The sequence below is a fragment of the Oncorhynchus mykiss genome, chromosome 15 (assembly GCF_013265735.2).
Source record: "Oncorhynchus mykiss isolate Arlee chromosome 15, USDA_OmykA_1.1, whole genome shotgun sequence".
NCBI classification, from domain to species: Eukaryota; Metazoa; Chordata; class Actinopteri; order Salmoniformes; family Salmonidae; genus Oncorhynchus; species Oncorhynchus mykiss.
In genome coordinates this window covers 18,118,061-18,135,577 of record NC_048579.1, presented here as the reverse complement: position 1 = coordinate 18,135,577, position 17,517 = coordinate 18,118,061, and the positions used below count along the sequence as shown (strand labels likewise).

Here is a 17,517-nt window from a genome sequence, read left to right as displayed (position 1 = left end):
CGGGAGGATGCTGTTGATGTGAGCCATGACCAGCCTTTCAAAGCACTTCATGGCTACCGACTTGAGTGTCACGGGGTGGTAATCATTTAGGCATGTTACCTTCGCTTCCTTGGGCACAGGGACTATGGTGGTCAGCTTGAAACATGTAGGTATTACAGACTCGGTGAGGGAGAGGTTGAAAATGTCAGTGAAGACACTTGACAGTTGGTCTGCGCATGCTTTGAGTACACATCCTGGTTATCCGTCTGGCCCAGCGGCTTTGTGAATGTTGACCAAAGGTTTTGTTCACATCGGCTACCGAGAGCGTTATCACACAGTCATCCAGAACAGCTGGTGCTCTCATGGATGCTTCAGTGTTGCTTGCCTCGAAGCAAGCATAAAAGGCATTTAGCTAATCAGGTAGGCTCGCGTCACTGGGCAGCTCACGTCTGGGTTTCACTTTGTAATCCACAATAGTTTTCAAGCCCTGCCACATCCGATGAGCGTCAGAGCCGGTGTAGTAGGATTCAATCTTAATCCTGTATTGACGCTTTGCTTGTTTGATGGTTTGTCTGAGGGCATAGCGGGATTTCTTATAAGCGTCCATATTAGTCTCCCACTCCTTTGAAAGTGGCTGCTCTAGCCTTTAGCTCGATGTGGATGTTGCCTGTAATCCATGGCTTCTGGTTGGGATATGTACGTACAGTCACTGTGGGGACGACGTCGTCGATGCACTTATTGATGAACCCGAAGACTGAAGTGGTGTCCTCCTCAATGCCATTGGATGAATCCCGGAATATTTTTCAGTCTGTGCTAGCAAAACAGTCCTGTAGTGGAGCATCCGCGTCATCTGACCATTTCCCTATTGAGCGAGTCACTGGTACTTCCTGCTTTAGTTTTTGCTCGTAAGTAGGAATCGGGAGAATAGAATTATGGTCAGATTTGCCAAATGGAGGGCGAGGGAGAGCTTTGTATGCATCTCTGTGTGTGGCATAAAGATGGTCTAGGATTTTTTTTTCTCTGGTTGCACATGACATGCTGGTAAAAATTTGGTAAAATTTGCTTAAAAGTTTGCTTAATTGTTGCAACAAACTCATTCTTGCAATTGGATAAGATATTTTCAGCCAGCCGTATTGTCTGCGCTGGTATGCATTATAGTAGATATCACAGAGCTGGTTTCCCAGAGATTTATCCTGAATCATCACTGAATATGCTTTTTTGACCAGCACTAGGCTTAATCTGTGCTTGGGAAATCTGCCCATAATATGTCCCAGTAAGACAATAACACTATAATACAAGCAGGAGTTTCAGAGTAGATAGAATACCATTAGTGTAATTATTAAAGACCTGTCAGTGAGAGGGGTGATGACCAGTCTATCGGTACAGCCCAGATACTCGTTGCAGTAGCTAAACTCCACGTCAGTGATCTGGATTATACATCTGTCCTTGTCCTCGATGAAGTAGAAGCGGGATTGCTTCTGCCACTCAAAGTCTAATGTCGATCGGATGTTCATTCGCACCTGAGTGATATTGGGATGTGGATTTAGTCATGGATTACGTTTATATAGTACAACCTGATGGAGAGTCATGCAAAGCTTTATAAGATACCTTATGAAATGCCCAATGAATATTCTAGAGGTTATTCATGAAAAATGTGCCCCCTTTCTTACTGAAAAATAGGTTGTATAAATGTTGCATTGAAAAAAAAAGATGGCATTCCAATATCTTACTATTGCTGTACTTTTGCTAAAAATACTATAAGGCTTCTAAGAAAGTTAATACATCAACTTGTATGTGGTTGGGGAAAAGTCTTTGAAACAATGCAAAGGGTATGCTCACCAGGTCGTCGAATATGTCTTTCTGATGCACATGGATGGTTATCAGAGTCTCATACTTGGTGCGTTCATTCCTGGTCAAGTCTCGAGTGGTCATATCAATCAGCTCATTCAGGATATCCCCAAACTTTTGATTGGTAGTTTGCATGACCTGTGCAATCAAGTCAAGAAGTAAAAAGAAAACACAAAATAATTTATTCAACAATGTATCCACAAAATCACATTTTAGAAATAAAGCTACTTCTTGTCCAGAGGTGAAGATTCCGGCTCCCGAGTGGTGCAGAGGTCTAAGGCACTGCATCTCAGTGCTAGAGGCGTCACTACAGACCCTGGTTTGATTCCAGGTTGTATTACAACCGGCCGTGATTGGGAGTCCCATAGGGCGGTGCACAATTGGCCCAGCGTCGTTCGGGTTAAGGTTCGGCCAGGGTAGGCCGTCATTGTAAATAAGAATTAGTTCTTAACTGACTTTCCTAGTTAAATAAAGGTAAAAAAAAAATACAATTCCCTTTCAGGTACAGTATAACCACATTCTACAACATATACTTTACCTAGTATAATAGCACCAATGGAATGGTCCCAAAAGTGGAAGCTCCAAGCAAAATCAAGCACACCTCAAATACTTGCAAGTATCTTACATGTACAGTATTTGAATGCCCAGACTGTTACCTTTTTGTCTCCCTTGCTGAACCCCAGTGCTTCCTCTGCATCCCTGGTCCAGATCATCTGGATGCCCAGCAGACCCACCTGGGCTGGGAACACAGACTGGAACTCCACCAGCTTTAGTCCTGCGTCACTGATGGACATGTGAGCCTGCCGGATAATGCCATGGATGGTCTTCCTCACTCTGTCCAGCAAGAGCCCCAGCCAGGCTTCTACATTTCCCTATCGGACACCATCAGAGGACAATGTTCAGTAATGGATCTGCGCCTCATGATTAGTCTACCACTGAACATATAAAGTAGATGGATGAGCAGGAATCAAAGCAGAATGGCTTTTTATTATGTGAATAAGAAACTTCCATTTTGTATTGAAACGTATCAGAACACCAATGCCAAATGTGAGTCATGCATTGAGGAGCATTGCCTTCAACTCAGCAGTGTGTACAGTAGGTTAAGTGTACCTGAGCCAAAACAGGTTCGGACAAGTCTACTGTCTCTCCTTCCTGGGACTGGAAGCTTAGGATCTGGTCATAGTTCTTATCATGGAAAACCACACAGTTCACATTGTCGAAAAGACTCAGCAGATGAGCCTGTACCCAAAGGAGATGACAAGTTACAGTTTGAGAGAGGTTTAATTTGTGATAACGACAAATGATAGAACTAGAACCGCACTACATTTCATTGATTTTGATTGATTTCATTTTATGCAGTCAAAAAACATAATGTAGACTGCACAGTTACACATTGAGACAATAGTTAAAACACCAAACAATTAATACATGTGGACACCCCTTCAAATGAGTGGTTCCGGCTATAGCAGCCACACCCGTTGCTGACAGGTGCATAAAATCGAGCACACAGCCATGCAATCTCCATAGACAAATATTGGCAGAAGAATGGCCTTACTGAAGAAGGAAAGGGGGATACCTAGTCAGTTATACAACTGAATGAATTCAACTGAAATGTGTCTTCCGCATTTAACCCAACCCCTCAAACAGAGAGATGCGGGGGGGCTGCCTTACTCAACATCCACGTCATCAGCGTCTGTGGAACAGTGGGTTAACTGCTTTGCTCAGGGGCAGAACGAAAGATGTTTACCATGTCAGCTCAGGGATTCGATCCAGCTACCTTTCGGTTATTGGCCCAACGCTCCTAACGGCCAGGCTGCCTGCTGCCCCTCAGTGACATTCAACGTGGCACCGTCAAAGGATGCCACCTTTTCAACAAGTCAGTTAGTTACATTTCTGCCCTGCTAGAGCTGCCCCGATCTACTGTAAGTGATGTTATTGTGAAGAGAAAATGTCTAGGAGCAACAACAGCTCAGCCGCGAAGTGGTATGGGACCACTGAGTGCTGAAGCGTGTACAAATCATCTGTCCTCTGTTGCAACACTCATTACCGAGTTCCAAACTGCCTCCAGACGCAACGTCAACACAATAACTGTTTGTCGAAAGCTTCATGAAATGGGTTTCCATGTCTGAGCATCTTATAACCTGAAAACTTGCCATACTAAGCAATTGTGTCTAAAATGGGAGGGAGGGATTTGCCACCATTGGACTCTGGAGCAGTGGAAACGCATTCTCTGGAGTGATTAATCACGCTTCACCATCTGGCAGCCCGACGGACAAATCTGGGTTTGGCAGATGCCAGGAGAACGCTAGTCCCCAATGCATAGTGCCAACTGTAAAGTTTGATGGAGGAGGAATAATGGTCTGGGGCTGTTTTTCATGAATCGGGCTAGGCCCCTTAGCTCCAGTGAAGTGAAATCATAACGCTACATATAACGCTGCATACAATGACATTCTAGACGATTCTGTGGTTCTAACTTTGCGGCAACAGTTTGGGGAAGGCCCTTTCTTGTTTCAGCATGATAATGCCCCCGTGCACAAAGTGAGGTCCATACAGAAATGGTTTGTCAAGATCGGTGTGGAAGAAATTGTCTGGCCTGCACAGAGCCTTGACCTCAACTCAATCGAACATCTTTGAGACTAATTGGAACGCCGACTGCGAGCCAGGCCTAATCACCCAAAATCAGTGCCCGACCACACTAATGCTATTGTGGATTAATGGTAGCAAGACCCTGCAGCAATGTTCCAACATATAGTGGAAAGCCTTCCCAGAAGAGTGGAGGCTGTTATAGCAGCAAAGGGGAGACCAACTCCATATTAATGGCCATGATTTTGGATTGAGCTGTTCAATGAGCAGCTGTCCACATACCTTTGGCATGGTCGTGTATCAATGGTATCTATGGCCATACCAGACATGGAGAAACAGTACAGTAGAAGAAAATGCCCTAACGTAACCCAGCCATAGAATGTTTTTAGTTTGTCCAGTCCAGTACCTGTATGGTGTGGGAGTCTGAGGCCTGTCCCAGGATCTCCAGTAGAGCAGGGTCAGAGACAAAGAAGAACCGAGGGAACACAAGCCTCTTCTTCTCCAGGTACCCGCTCAGGGACTTCTGACACACCTCCAGCTGCTCCAGAAGATGGGGCAACAGCTGGCTGAGGGTCTCGTCCCCCACACAGCACTGCACCACACCTGTCAACTCGTGGGCACGCTGCATGATCTTCTGCCAGGACTTGTCGATGTTCTGGAACCTCTTGGCTTCCTATATGGGACAGATTTAGTGGCCATATCCTTACTTGAATAGCCTGGAATCCACACTAAGTTCAAATTGAATCTACATTCAAGTGAACCAATAGTGAATCAACAGGTAAACAGAGCATGGTTCAGCTTGTTCTGACCTGGGGCAGCTGCTTAGCGATATCCCCTCCGACAAATACGGCCTCCAGGTAGATCCACAGGTTCTGAACCGTCAACCATTTCTCTATGACCTCAGTGGTGTTAGACAGCTTCAGCACCCACTGCTGGATGGAAGGCTTGAATGGGGCATTATACCTGGAAAAGTATAATTTCACACATGTACAGTGGGTATTAATACACGTGTGAATGGGAAATGTGTTTTTTTGTTGCATATCCCACTCTCCCCGAGACACCCTTGGAGAGTGGGGTCACAGCCAGAGTCTGCCATTATCAACAGTGACCTTGACGCAATTAGGGTTAAATGCCTTGTTCAAGGGCACAGATAGATTTTTCACCTTGTCGGGTCAGGGATTCAAAATAGCGACCTTTCGGTTACTGGCCCAATTCTCAAACCGCTACGCTACCTGCATCTCAACTTCTAGGCTACCTGCCGCCATCGACAACTATCTGTATGGTCACCTAGAAGAGATACAGTAAACATTGAATTAAATTCTGAATTCATGTCTGATTGCTAATATTGTGGTACCTGGGTTCGAAATCCATTCGATCAAATCAGACATGAGGATGTGGTGGTACCTACCGGTTGCTCATGAGTGAGGCCAGCACCATCAGACTGTCCTCCATGAGGGCCACCTTCTCTGCAGTGTCAGTACCCTTCAGTAGCAGTTCCCCCCGGTTCCTGAAGGGGGCGAAGGTGAGAGTGTGGCTGCTCCACTCGGCCACTACGTCTTTCAGTTTGGCCTCAATGTCCCTCTCCTTCACGGCGCTGATGCACACATCCTGTCCAGATAAACACAGCACACCTAATTTTATTTTACAAGTATATTGTTTGCCCATTTTGGTGAGGGGATTTGGTGACATAGTACCTCAATATCCTCTTTGTAGTTGAGCAGTGGTGCCTCCATGATGTTTCTGAGGGCAAAGCTCTCCGACTCCACCTCGAAGATGTGACCTGTGAGGTCACTCAGGCGGCTCCAATGCCTGGACATCATCGCCTGAAAGGGAGAGGGGATTGAAAGGGACAATCGTCAGGAAAAGCAATATGAGTTGTAGATGACTAAATTAAAGGTATTGTTTCACCTTGTTAGCCATCATGTAAAGTAGGGGGCACGTCTCGTTGAAGTCATCGATTGTCTTCTTCAGGTCACTAAAGGCTTGCCACTCCTTCAACGCCTTGGGAAGTTTCCGGATTCTTATGGAAAGTGGAAAAATAGAGTAATCACAATGTTCACAAGGATTAGTCAGCAACTCAACTTTAACTTATCTATCGTTTAGATTATTTTCCAATACAGCATATTGACATGTATATATCACAGTCCATGGGATTCTACCTGTTCTGGAAATCCTGCAGTTCATTGTTGATCTTGTCTATGTTTAGGTCGGCCCATTGGATATCATAGTAACTAGTGACACTTTCAGTGACAGAGTTGTAGAGCGTGTAAAGTTTTGACAAAAGACCCAGCTCTCTTTTAATTCTCTGAAGATCGGGATATTCTGTTAACGAGAGATATTAGCCATATTAGCCTAGTCCTGAATCTCCATTGAAAGTGTTTTGAAGTCCAAGGATATGTAAAATATGGGTCCAGGAAACAGTGTATTTCAATGTGGATATAAATGTGAGAATAGTCACCGTTAACTGAAAGGCCGAATAGCTCCTCCCCTCCAGAGTAGGTAACATATTTTCTCCACAGCTCATTGAACTGGGCCTGGAAGCTCTGCAGTCTGTCGCTGGCTTCATCTGGGGTCAACCCCTCCACTCCAGGGCCACTTGATGAACATAAAGCATGTGGATTACAGGAATCTATCAACTATTGAGCAAAATGTCTGAATGAAAAATATAACTGTATTCTACCTTTTGTCATAATCTGAGTAGTAGGTCTGGACAGAGTTCTGGAAGGTCTCTACCCCTGACAGTAGGTCTGCCTTCATGGCAGGTTGAATCTTCACCAGGGTGTTTTGGGTTTCCATCACCTTTTGATGGACATTGTTTTGGTTTCAGATACAGAGCACAGCTCAAACAGAGATGGAAGAGGAAGTGAGACATCTCACTTGCTCCTTTTTTCTGATTAATTTACAGTTAATGAACTAAGCAGACCAGATCAAGCTGCTAAAGCATTGGTGCCTATGGAAGAGCCAGCCCTTAAAGGTCCAATGCAGCTGTTTATATCTCAATATCAAATCATTTCTGGGTAACAATGAAATACCTTACTGTGATTGTTTTCAATGAAAATGGTCAAGCTGGCAGAGAGGTTTGGAACTCATTATTTTTAGTCTAACTAATTTACTGCCGGGTCACCAGGCAGGCCAAAAATCCATCCCACTAAAAGAGGTGGACATTTCAGGCGGGCTTTTCAAACAGCTCTCACACTAAAACAGCATTATCATAATTCTCACAATTCCACAGTATTATTCCAACCGCATGGTGTGTAAATATATATATAAAACACAGGAAAATCATGTTTTTGAATGCACTGGGCTTTAAAGCAGACAGGAACCATCTTTGACTCATACTTGAGAGAGAGCAAGAAGGGTATGTTCGTCACATACTCAGTGGTTTGCTGCCCTCTACTGCCACATGTACAGAATATATGTCTTGGTTGGCTGCAACAACTACCACAGTCGATGTACGTGAGTCTTAAACTTCATCAAATTCCAAATTCCTTTTCTTATATTTTGCCTCAGTGGGTTACAAGGTGATTGACAAGAGAATGTTTGGCATCAGAAACTCCACACGGGACAAGTGAATAGAGGAACAATAAAATGTCAGGTGAGAAAATGTGACGTGAAATACATAACATTTTCCACCCACCATTGCATTGAGGTTCCTCCAGGCGTACGTCAGCCCGTCCACCTTCTCTGCGTTCCCGTCGCTGAAGATCAACTCGTGGCGGTTGAGCAGGGCAAACGACTCCTCCACGGGGCCGATGGTGGCGTCTATCCGGATCTCTGCCTCTCTGACCTCTCGGAGAGAGGCCATGGCTCCCCTAACGTCCTCCAGGTCTTCAACAGGCCTCTGGAGCCTCTTGGTCAGGCCGTCCACAAAGGAGTAGATGTCGGCCATGTCGGCTGAGGCCTGGCTGTTCAGCGCAGCTCCAAAGGCCCGTTTCCAGGCACGGCACTCCTGGGTCAGGGAGAGCTTAAGGTGTTCTGTGTGGAACAGGACTGAACCCACAGTGCAGGAGGCTGGCAAGCTGTCAATCTGAGCTTCCATTTTCTGCATGAGGTGAGCAAGTAACACATCAAACAGATCAAAATCTAATGACAACCATCCAATATGTAAAACAATGAGTGAATGTCACTAACAGAGTAGGAGGAAATCTGAGTGCTGAAAGCTGGGAGGGATGGACTGGTCTCCAGGAAGGTTTTCACTTCTTCCTCTGGGTCCTGGGGAGAACAATACGAGTCATGTTATATAGATCCGAACGGTCAAATATGATCAAATCATATCAAATCATTGTATACAGTACATCAATTCATCGACATAGAGTCTTTCTCTCTTTCATTCTTGGCTTAGTACATCCTGGCTCTGGTAAAACTTGAATACTAATGGATCATTCAAAGATGATGCCACCAGCATTGTTTTATGTATCGCTAACATTTCCAGCCCAGCAGACCTGATTCCACAGGGTGGAGAAGTGATGGAACTCCTGCAGTACATCCCCGGCCTCGGTCCTGAGGGAGGACACGATGGAACCCAGCTGGATGACGGCCTTGGTGACGTCCTTGTGCTCGGCCAGCTGCCGGTCCAGGGGCTTGAGGACCAGCTGTTTGGTCAGGGGGCCGTCATCCCCAGCGTCCCTGACTGCAGCCTGCTCTGCCTGGGGAGGGGCACAGGGAAAGACCCCAATTTGGATCACTTCTTACATTCAATTTCTCAACAATATTTAAGGTAGGAATAATTATAAGAAAAAAATATGATAGTAATACCATTCAGGAATCTTTAGTTTATTTATTTGATTTATTTATTCCACCTTTATTTAACCAGATAAGTCAATTGAGAACCAATTCTCATTTACAATACGACCTGGCCAACAGTGAACAGGACAACACACAATACCACTAAAAAGAAATAAAACACACTATATGGAGAAAAGGTACAAATTCATCAAATATAGAACAATAAGAAATATTCACAGTGGGTTAGAGCAGAAAAGTCCAAGGCAACACAGCAGACGTAATAAGCAGCAGATACATCGACCAGATAGCAAGCCTACCTGAAGCTGCTTGTGATGTAGATGGGAAAATGTCCATAGTGGGATGTCTGTAGCCATAGACAGCACAATGCTCACAACTTTGTTGACAGTACTCTGTGAGACACAAGCAAGGGACAAAGACAGAGGACAATGCCACCATACTATGTGATTTATCAGTGGAAAATAATTGAATATTGAAGAGATAGCAATAAACACACTCATGTGTATATTCATAACATAAAATAGACTTAAATATATATATTTTCCATTAATCTTTTCTATCCAATTTGCCAATAAACTTTGACTTTGGACTATTTCTTTAAATGTGTCAAGGAGCACCTGGATGTCCTCTAGACTGGGCTTGAGGACGATGTTGGGAATGGCCAGCTGAATAGAGGCCTCGAAGAGAGGAACCTGGACCTGTGGTCGACTCAGGTACGAGGACGACTGGTACTTGGAACTCGCCACATGAAGCCTTCGCCTCAGAGAATCAAGGGATGACCTTGTAGCTATGAAAATGTAAATGATTATAGGAAAACATACGTCAGTTTAGGGCAGTTTTGGTACTCAGTCAAAAGCAACTAACTATTATTGCCAATGTGTATTGTTTTCATTGAATTATTGCATTTGAATTAATGTCTTGGTTTGATTAAAACAGAGTTGATCCCAACCCTGATGACCTCACATAGGTAAAAGAACAATTGGAAATCTCACCTTTGACCAGGGCCTCTGTGTTCCTCTGGCACAGCTGAGCCATCAGGTTGTAAAAGCAACAGGCTAGACACAACTGGCAGCGTGTCTTCTGTTTAGCATCCGGGTGTAGACACTGGAGAGACCCCTGAATCAGAGAACATTGAGGCGTTACACAAAGGCTCATTGTTGACAGGTGTAGTTGTGCGTTTACTGCTAATGTAACAGAGGTGGTTTCTTGAACCACACTTGTGTGTAAAGTAACTCTGTCCTGAGACCTGAAAACTTGCGCTGTTCAACGAGTCAGTCACACTAACCCACCTTTAGGTTGACTACTTCCGCTGGCGTCATCCTCTTTTTCAGCTCGTCAGTCATCTCGTACATAGACATTTCCACTTGTTTACTTTGGCTGCAGTGAAATCAAGATAAACAGCTGAAGTGAAACTGAGCAAACGTTTCAAACAATGATACCCTGATGATTTGATCAATGATGCTGTTTTTGGTAATGGTAATAGAGAGACGATTACTCTGAAAACACCAATCCTTTATTTTCCTTTGTCTGTTGGTCACTTGTTGCAAGTTCATATCAAACCATGTAATGACACTAAGATTTCACATATTGGACTAACCAAACATAGGCATAATTGACCTTTCTGTATAATTTGTAGAGCTCAGTCAGCACTCACATGCTCAGTGCCTTCCCAGCAGACCTCACAGTTTCCTCAGCCTGGCTATGAAAGTTTTGGGATGAAACGGGCATATCCTCGGGCAGCACCAGCAGGGCAGTGGACGACATGGCCTGTAGGATTCTCTCGATGCGACACTCCAGTGTATCCATGGCAACCTTTGCAACTTGCTCCAGTTCTTGCAGTACTCCATATACATTCTCTATGACTACAAGAAAAGGACAGTTTGTTTGGTTAAGTCTGAATATTACTGAAAGAACACAATCCCAGATTCAATGCTTAAATCCAGCCCTGCAGTAACACACCTGATTCAGATATTTAACCCAATCATAATCCTCCTTATGAGTTATGATTAGCTGAATCAGGTGTATTACCACAGGGTTGGAACTAACGCCTGCACACATACTGTACAACCGTCTCCAGGACTGGAATAGGAGAACCCTGTCGAATTTTACCAGTAAACTACAGTAAACTGCTCTCACATCTGTCGGTGTTGAGTGATGTCCAGGAGAGAGTAGTGAGCCCTGGGGAGAGAGAGTTCTCCACGTGTCTGATGAAGGGCTGCATCAGGGGGAGGAGGATGGGAGGGATCCTGGATAAGACTGCTTCAAAGTCCTGCAGCATTTCCTGTAGCCTGGGACAAAGGAATTTCACTATTAAAACATCCTCTATGATACCATGTGCATTTTTGCTTCAACTGTTGTAAAAAATAGACATGTATTGTACATTAGACCCATAGTCAACACCTGGTCACCAAACCTGGTCCTGGGAGATACAGGGTGTTTTGGTTTAGATCAACACTTTACTGATTACTGAAACACTTGATTCAATCAATAATATCTCACCTGTTTTGCTGGGCCTTCAGCTCGACTTCTTTGGCACACATATTCAGGATCACAGTTGGGACCGCGATGCCAAGCTTATGCATGCACTTAGCCTCATGCAGAACCTCCAGGACCAAGGAGTCAAGATTAACATATATCTTCTGGGCAAGCAAGAATCACAATATTGAAGGGTGAGTTAACAGAGTGAAATCGGAAAGTGTAGGCCTAGCGGTTAAGAGCGTTGGGCCAATAATGGAAAGGTTGCAGGTTCGAATCCACGAGCCAACTATGTGAAAAATCTGCCGATGTGTCATTGAGCAAGGCACTTAACCCTAATTGCTCCTGTAAGTCGCTAAGAATAAGAGCGTCTGCTAAATGACAACATTTTTTATGTAAATCTCAAATTTGCACAACACACACTTAAATAATGTTAACATTATCAAATATAATGCAAGGTGTTGCTTAGTTCTATAGCTTTGGCCTCTAAGGAAAGGGCCATTATCTGAATATAATGTCGACATTAGCGGCACTTTGGAATGGGCAGAACCTTTGTTTCTGGGTCTCTGACAAGCAGCGATGCATTCAGGCCGTGACGGCCCATCTCCACGGCTTGGCTCCAGCCTCTGTGGTACAGGAGCTCGAACTCAAGGAGAACGGCGGCCATCTTGTTATAGCTTCTGATCACCTTCCTCATCTCAGGGGTCTGCCAGACAAAAAGAGAAGCACGAGTCTCTGTAACAATATCTACACTAGCATACTGCTCAGAATGACGCAATGTACTGGGCATGCATTCTAAATATAATGAGAGTATAAATGAAACCATATTTTTCTTTGGGGACCATACAAATTAGGTACTGTAGATATCACATTTCATTAATTTCCTTTGTTTTGCTTCCCACACAAAAGTATGAATTCAGAAAACACAAAGTTTGAAAAGTGTCAACCCAAAGTATCACATCTACCTCATTTAGGGTTACATATCAAACAAAACAATTGAGGAAATGTTGTTGAAATTGTAAAAGACTACCTTTAGAATGTCCATTTTGTTTTTCAGGATAGACATAGGTAACTCAATCTTTCGGAATAGTTGCCGCGACCACATAATCTTCCCTGCAACCTGCCAGAGAGAGAAGCATTTTAAAACCTATGAAGACCAAAAAGACTCTTGACATTCTGTATGTGCTGTCCATGTTCTTCACACTGTATGTTTAGTATGCCTTAAATGTCTGAAAAGGGATAAATGCATTATATCAGGGCTCTCCAACCCTGTTCCTGAAGAGCTACCCTCCTGTAGGTTTTCACTCCAACCCTGTTCCTGAAGAGCTACCCTCCTGTAGGTTTTCACTCCAACCCTGTTCCTGAAGAGCTACCCTCCTGTAGGTTTTCACTCCAACCCTGTTCCTGAAGAGTTACCCTCCTGTAGGTTTTCACTCCAACCCTGTTCCTGAAGAGTTACCCTCCTGTAGGTTTTCACTCCAACCCTGTTCCTGAAGAGCTACCCTCCTGTAGGTTTTCACTCCAACCCTGTTCCTGAAGAGTTACCCTCCTATAGGTTTTCACTCCAACCCTGTTCCTGAAGAGTTACCCTCCTATAGGTTTTCACTCCAACCCTGTTCCTGAAGAGTTACCCTCCTGTAGGTTTTCACTCCAACCCGGGTTGGTTCTAACTGGATTCATCTCATCAACCAGCTAATTATTATAATCAGATGTGAAAAATATACTGGACGGTTGCTCTCCAGGAACAGGGTTGTAGAGCTCTGCTTTAGATCCTCTTTCATACAGGCTTTGACATTAACACCATAGTCACCGCACATCAAATTTACTGAGGAAGTGCTGCAAAGCTCTGTGGGCAGCCAGCAAATGTGTGAAATGTATTTTGCAGTGGCCACAGAGGTCTGAGTACATTATACTATAACAAAACAGTGAATGTGTTAGTTGAATGCTGGAAGAAAAACACATAATTCATCATGCTTTTATCATGAAATGCTACCAATTTGCTATGTGCAGCACATTTACGAAAAGTTGGACTACATGGACTCACAGGAGGCATGTTTCGCGGAATGGGAGGGTTGTCCTTCTGCTTTTGATAGAGCTTCCTGACAAGCTCCAGGTCTCGGCTATAGCGCTGCAGTACTGCCATGTATTTGTCTGTGAGGTCCAGCTGCTTACCGACGCCATTCTCAAACTTGGAGAGGAGGTCAAGCATTCGCTCAGTCTAATGGTAGAGAAAGAATTCAGCGAGGTGAAAGGTGACGAATCATCATAGAAACTTGCTTTACAATTCGAGATTAGCTGGTACCCTTAGATGTCATAGAGACTTTTGGATCAGTGAGAACTCACGGTTAGTGACTGCTCAAACCAGGCCACTAGCAATGATTGGAGAGACTGGAAGAGTCCTTGGATCTGGAACTTGAACTCTGTGTAGTCACTGTCAAACTGAGCAAAGAGCAGGATCTGTAGCACTCACACAATTCAGAGGCAATTCAATACAACGCTTTTGATCAATTTAAAACCCTCACAGAAACCATTATATTACAATTTCATGGAGTTATGGCAGTTGTAATAGCCAGATTATCGTCTGTTTTTACAACCAGCACTTCATCATACATTTGATATTAAGGACTCAATCATGGACACTCTCACTCTGTTTTCTGACTGGCTGCTTGCGCTGCTATTATTTGTTGCCTCTATCTATCCATTTGGCTATTCAGTAGTGCTATGCTACTTGTATTGTGGTCTGACACTTTGTTGTTTTCTCTTGTTCTGTTGTCTGCCCTTAACATTGTTTGTGCCATGGTGCTTGTTGCCATAGGACTCTCTTCATGTCATGCGGCGATGCCTTTCTTGTCGTGATGTGCTTTGCTTCCACTGTGTGTCTGGTGATGTATCTGTACTGTTGCCAAGTGTCTTCCGTCTGTGTTTTATTTGTATCCCCACCCCCTGCCCCACAGTAGGCTTTATGTCTCTCCAGGCAATCATTGTAAATGCAATGTTTTTCTTAATTGACCTGCCTGGTAAAATATAGGTAAAATATATAAATAAAATAAAATAGCACCTCCAACTTGCGGTGGTCAAGCACATTGTAGGTCTTGGACTTGGTGGTGGTCACAATGGTCTGATAGCGAACAAAGATCTTCTCGATCCCCTCCACTTTCATGTGTTGCAGAGATGCGAGGTCCTCCAAAATGGAGGCCATGTCTGCAATCTTCTCCAGTCGCTTGCAGAATGTGTCGAATTTGCCGAAGATGTAATTCTCACTGCAGTGACACAGATGAAGTGTTTATTTGAGGTGTGCTCAATTCGTTTTTGAACTATTTTATTGGTTAAAAAAACAGTTTTTACATGTAACTGAGAATAGGAAAAGAAAAGCATAGGTAATTGACCCGGGTCTAATTTCTCCAAATCGTCTACTTTTTTGTTTTGTTTACCTGAACTCAAACTGCTTGTCGTTGGGGTTGTCCCGAAGCTTCTCTCGCACCCTCTGGAAGCACAGCTGATACTCCTGGTTGAGCTGTGTGCATTCTCTGATCTTCCTCAACATCTCGTTTCTGAGAGGAGACATGCCATAGACGTCCTTCAGTAACACGGTTCCATATGCTAACAAATAAGGCATAGAAATCCTTCCAGAGTGTGAATAATATAATTATACTATAATATTTATTTCGCAATAGTTGCTTGGCACAGTCGTAGGTTTACTTTACTTAAAAACAATTTTAAACATGACCTCACATGCATCACCATAATTGTTGATTAGTTGGAAGCTATAATGTAAAATTAACTGCTTTCATTTGAATGTCCTCTAGAATAGACAAATGTACTTATGAATGAAGCAACATTTTTCAGAGTAGATTTGTCCTGAAATATGAGCATAGTACTGCAGTTTACAGAGTCTTTGAGTTGGAAAGCAGGGCCACTTTCTGCAAGAAGTTATTGGGTGACTTATAATATTGCTTGCATACCATGACTGTGCTGAAAAATTGCCTGCATCCCTATTTCAATCTCAGAGGCTTACTTACTTTACGGAAATAGGTCGAAACGGTTTTATAGCTGCAGTTTGTTAAATTGCAAAATAAATCAATATTTTTCATTCAGGGTTTAATTTGTCACACATGGAGATTGATTCATATGGGGTATATTTATGTGTATAATGTGGTAGAATTATGGCATACAGTATATATACAGTGGCAAGAAAAAGTATGTGAACCCTTTGGAATTTCCTGGATTTCTGCATAAATTGGTCATCAAATTTGATCTGATCTTCATCTAAGTCACAACAATAGACAAACACTGTGTGCTTAAACTAATAACACACAAATTATTGTATTTTTCTTGTCTATATTGAATACAAAATTTAAACTTGCACAGTGTAGGTTGGGAAAAGTATGTGAACCCCTAGGCTAATGACTTCTCCAAAAGCTAATTGGAGTCAGGAGTCAGCTAACCTCAAGTCCAATCAATGAGACAATTGATTGGAGATGTTGGTTAGAGCTGCCTTGCCCTAGAAAAAACACTCACAAAATGTGAGTTTGCTATTCACAAGGAGCATTGCCTGATGTGAACCATCCCTGGAATGAAAGAGATCTCAAAATACCTAAGATTAAGAATTGTTGACTTGCATAAAGCAGGAAATGGTTACAAAAGTATCTCTGAAAGCCTAGATGTTGATCAGTCTACGGTAAGGCAAATTGTCTATAAATGGAGAAAGTTCAGCCCTGTTGCTACTCTCCCTAAGAGTGGCTGTCTTGCAAAGATGACTGCAAGAACACATCGCAGAATACTCAATGAGGATAAGAAGAATCCTAGAGTATCAGCGAAAGACTTACAGAAATCTCTGGGACATGCTAACGTCTCTGTTGATGAGTCTACGATACGTAAAACACTAAACAAGAATGGTGTTCATGGGAGGACACCACGGAAGAAGCCACTGCTGTCCAAAAAAAAAAAGCATTGCTGCACGTCTGAGGTTTGCAAAAGAGCACCTGGATGTTCCACAGCGCTACTGGCAAAATATTTTGTGGACAGATGAAACTACAGTTGAGTTATTTGGAAGGAAGACATAACACTATGTGTGGAGAAAAAAAGGCACAGCACACCAACATCAAAACTTCCTCCCCACTGTAAAGTATAGTGGAGGGAGCATCGGGGTTTCCCAACTTAATCAAGACATTTTGCAGGAGAATGTTAGGCTATCTGTCTGCCAATTGAAACTCAACAAGTTGAGTGATGCAACAGGACAACGACAAAAAACACAGAAGTAAATCAACAACAGAATGGCTTTAACAGAAAAAAATATGCATTTTGGAGTGGCCAAGTCAGAGTCCTGACCTCAACCGATTGAGATTCTGTGGCATGACCTCAAAAGAGCGGTTCACAGCAGACATCCCAATAATATTTCTGAACTGACATGGTTTTGTAAAGACAAATGGTCCAAAATTCCTCCTGACCGTTGTGCAGGTCTGATCCGCTCCGACAGACAATGTTTGGTTGAGGTTATTGCTGCAAAAGGGAGGGTCAACCAGTTATTAAATCCAAGGGTTCACATACATTTTCCACCCTGCACTGTGAATGTTTACACAGTGCGTTCAATAAAGACATAAAAACATATAATTGTTTGTGTGTTATTAGTTTAAGCAGACTGTGTTTGTCTATTGTTGTGACTTAGATGAAGATCAGATCAACTTTTATGACAAATCTATGCATAAATCCAGGTAATTCCAAAGGTTTCACATACAGTTTTCTTGCCACTGTGTGTGTGTGTGTATATACAGTGCCTTGCGAAAGTATTTGGCCCCCTTGAACTTTGCGACCTTTTGCCACATTTCAGGCTTCAAACATAAAGATATAAAACTGTATTTTTTTGTGAAGAATCAACAACAAGTGGGACAC

General features: G+C 43.2%; 1 protein-coding gene across 1 annotated transcript in view; it reads right to left on the bottom strand.

The window, feature by feature from the left end:
* The window catches only part of dnah5l (dynein, axonemal, heavy chain 5 like), a 69,675-nt gene that overhangs the window by 35,784 nt on the left and 16,374 nt on the right, over positions 1 to 17,517 (bottom strand). The window contains exons 14-41 of the mRNA XM_036943917.1: positions 15,060 to 15,179; positions 14,687 to 14,888; positions 13,972 to 14,067; positions 13,673 to 13,846; positions 12,659 to 12,748; positions 12,179 to 12,334; positions 11,653 to 11,792; positions 11,290 to 11,441; positions 10,808 to 11,015; positions 10,443 to 10,530; positions 10,146 to 10,269; positions 9,771 to 9,940; positions 9,453 to 9,545; positions 8,853 to 9,056; positions 8,542 to 8,622; positions 8,048 to 8,452; positions 7,091 to 7,209; positions 6,869 to 7,005; positions 6,570 to 6,732; positions 6,319 to 6,430; positions 6,105 to 6,233; positions 5,819 to 6,018; positions 5,220 to 5,373; positions 4,817 to 5,083; positions 2,938 to 3,066; positions 2,484 to 2,699; positions 1,819 to 1,965; positions 1,327 to 1,499 (exon numbers count right to left, since the gene is read on the bottom strand). Coding sequence (XP_036799812.1) covers positions 1,327 to 1,499; positions 1,819 to 1,965; positions 2,484 to 2,699; positions 2,938 to 3,066; positions 4,817 to 5,083; positions 5,220 to 5,373; positions 5,819 to 6,018; positions 6,105 to 6,233; positions 6,319 to 6,430; positions 6,570 to 6,732; positions 6,869 to 7,005; positions 7,091 to 7,209; positions 8,048 to 8,452; positions 8,542 to 8,622; positions 8,853 to 9,056; positions 9,453 to 9,545; positions 9,771 to 9,940; positions 10,146 to 10,269; positions 10,443 to 10,530; positions 10,808 to 11,015; positions 11,290 to 11,441; positions 11,653 to 11,792; positions 12,179 to 12,334; positions 12,659 to 12,748; positions 13,673 to 13,846; positions 13,972 to 14,067; positions 14,687 to 14,888; positions 15,060 to 15,179 — 4,449 coding nt within the window. The remainder of the gene's footprint in view (positions 1 to 1,326; positions 1,500 to 1,818; positions 1,966 to 2,483; positions 2,700 to 2,937; positions 3,067 to 4,816; positions 5,084 to 5,219; positions 5,374 to 5,818; positions 6,019 to 6,104; positions 6,234 to 6,318; positions 6,431 to 6,569; positions 6,733 to 6,868; positions 7,006 to 7,090; positions 7,210 to 8,047; positions 8,453 to 8,541; positions 8,623 to 8,852; positions 9,057 to 9,452; positions 9,546 to 9,770; positions 9,941 to 10,145; positions 10,270 to 10,442; positions 10,531 to 10,807; positions 11,016 to 11,289; positions 11,442 to 11,652; positions 11,793 to 12,178; positions 12,335 to 12,658; positions 12,749 to 13,672; positions 13,847 to 13,971; positions 14,068 to 14,686; positions 14,889 to 15,059; positions 15,180 to 17,517) is intronic.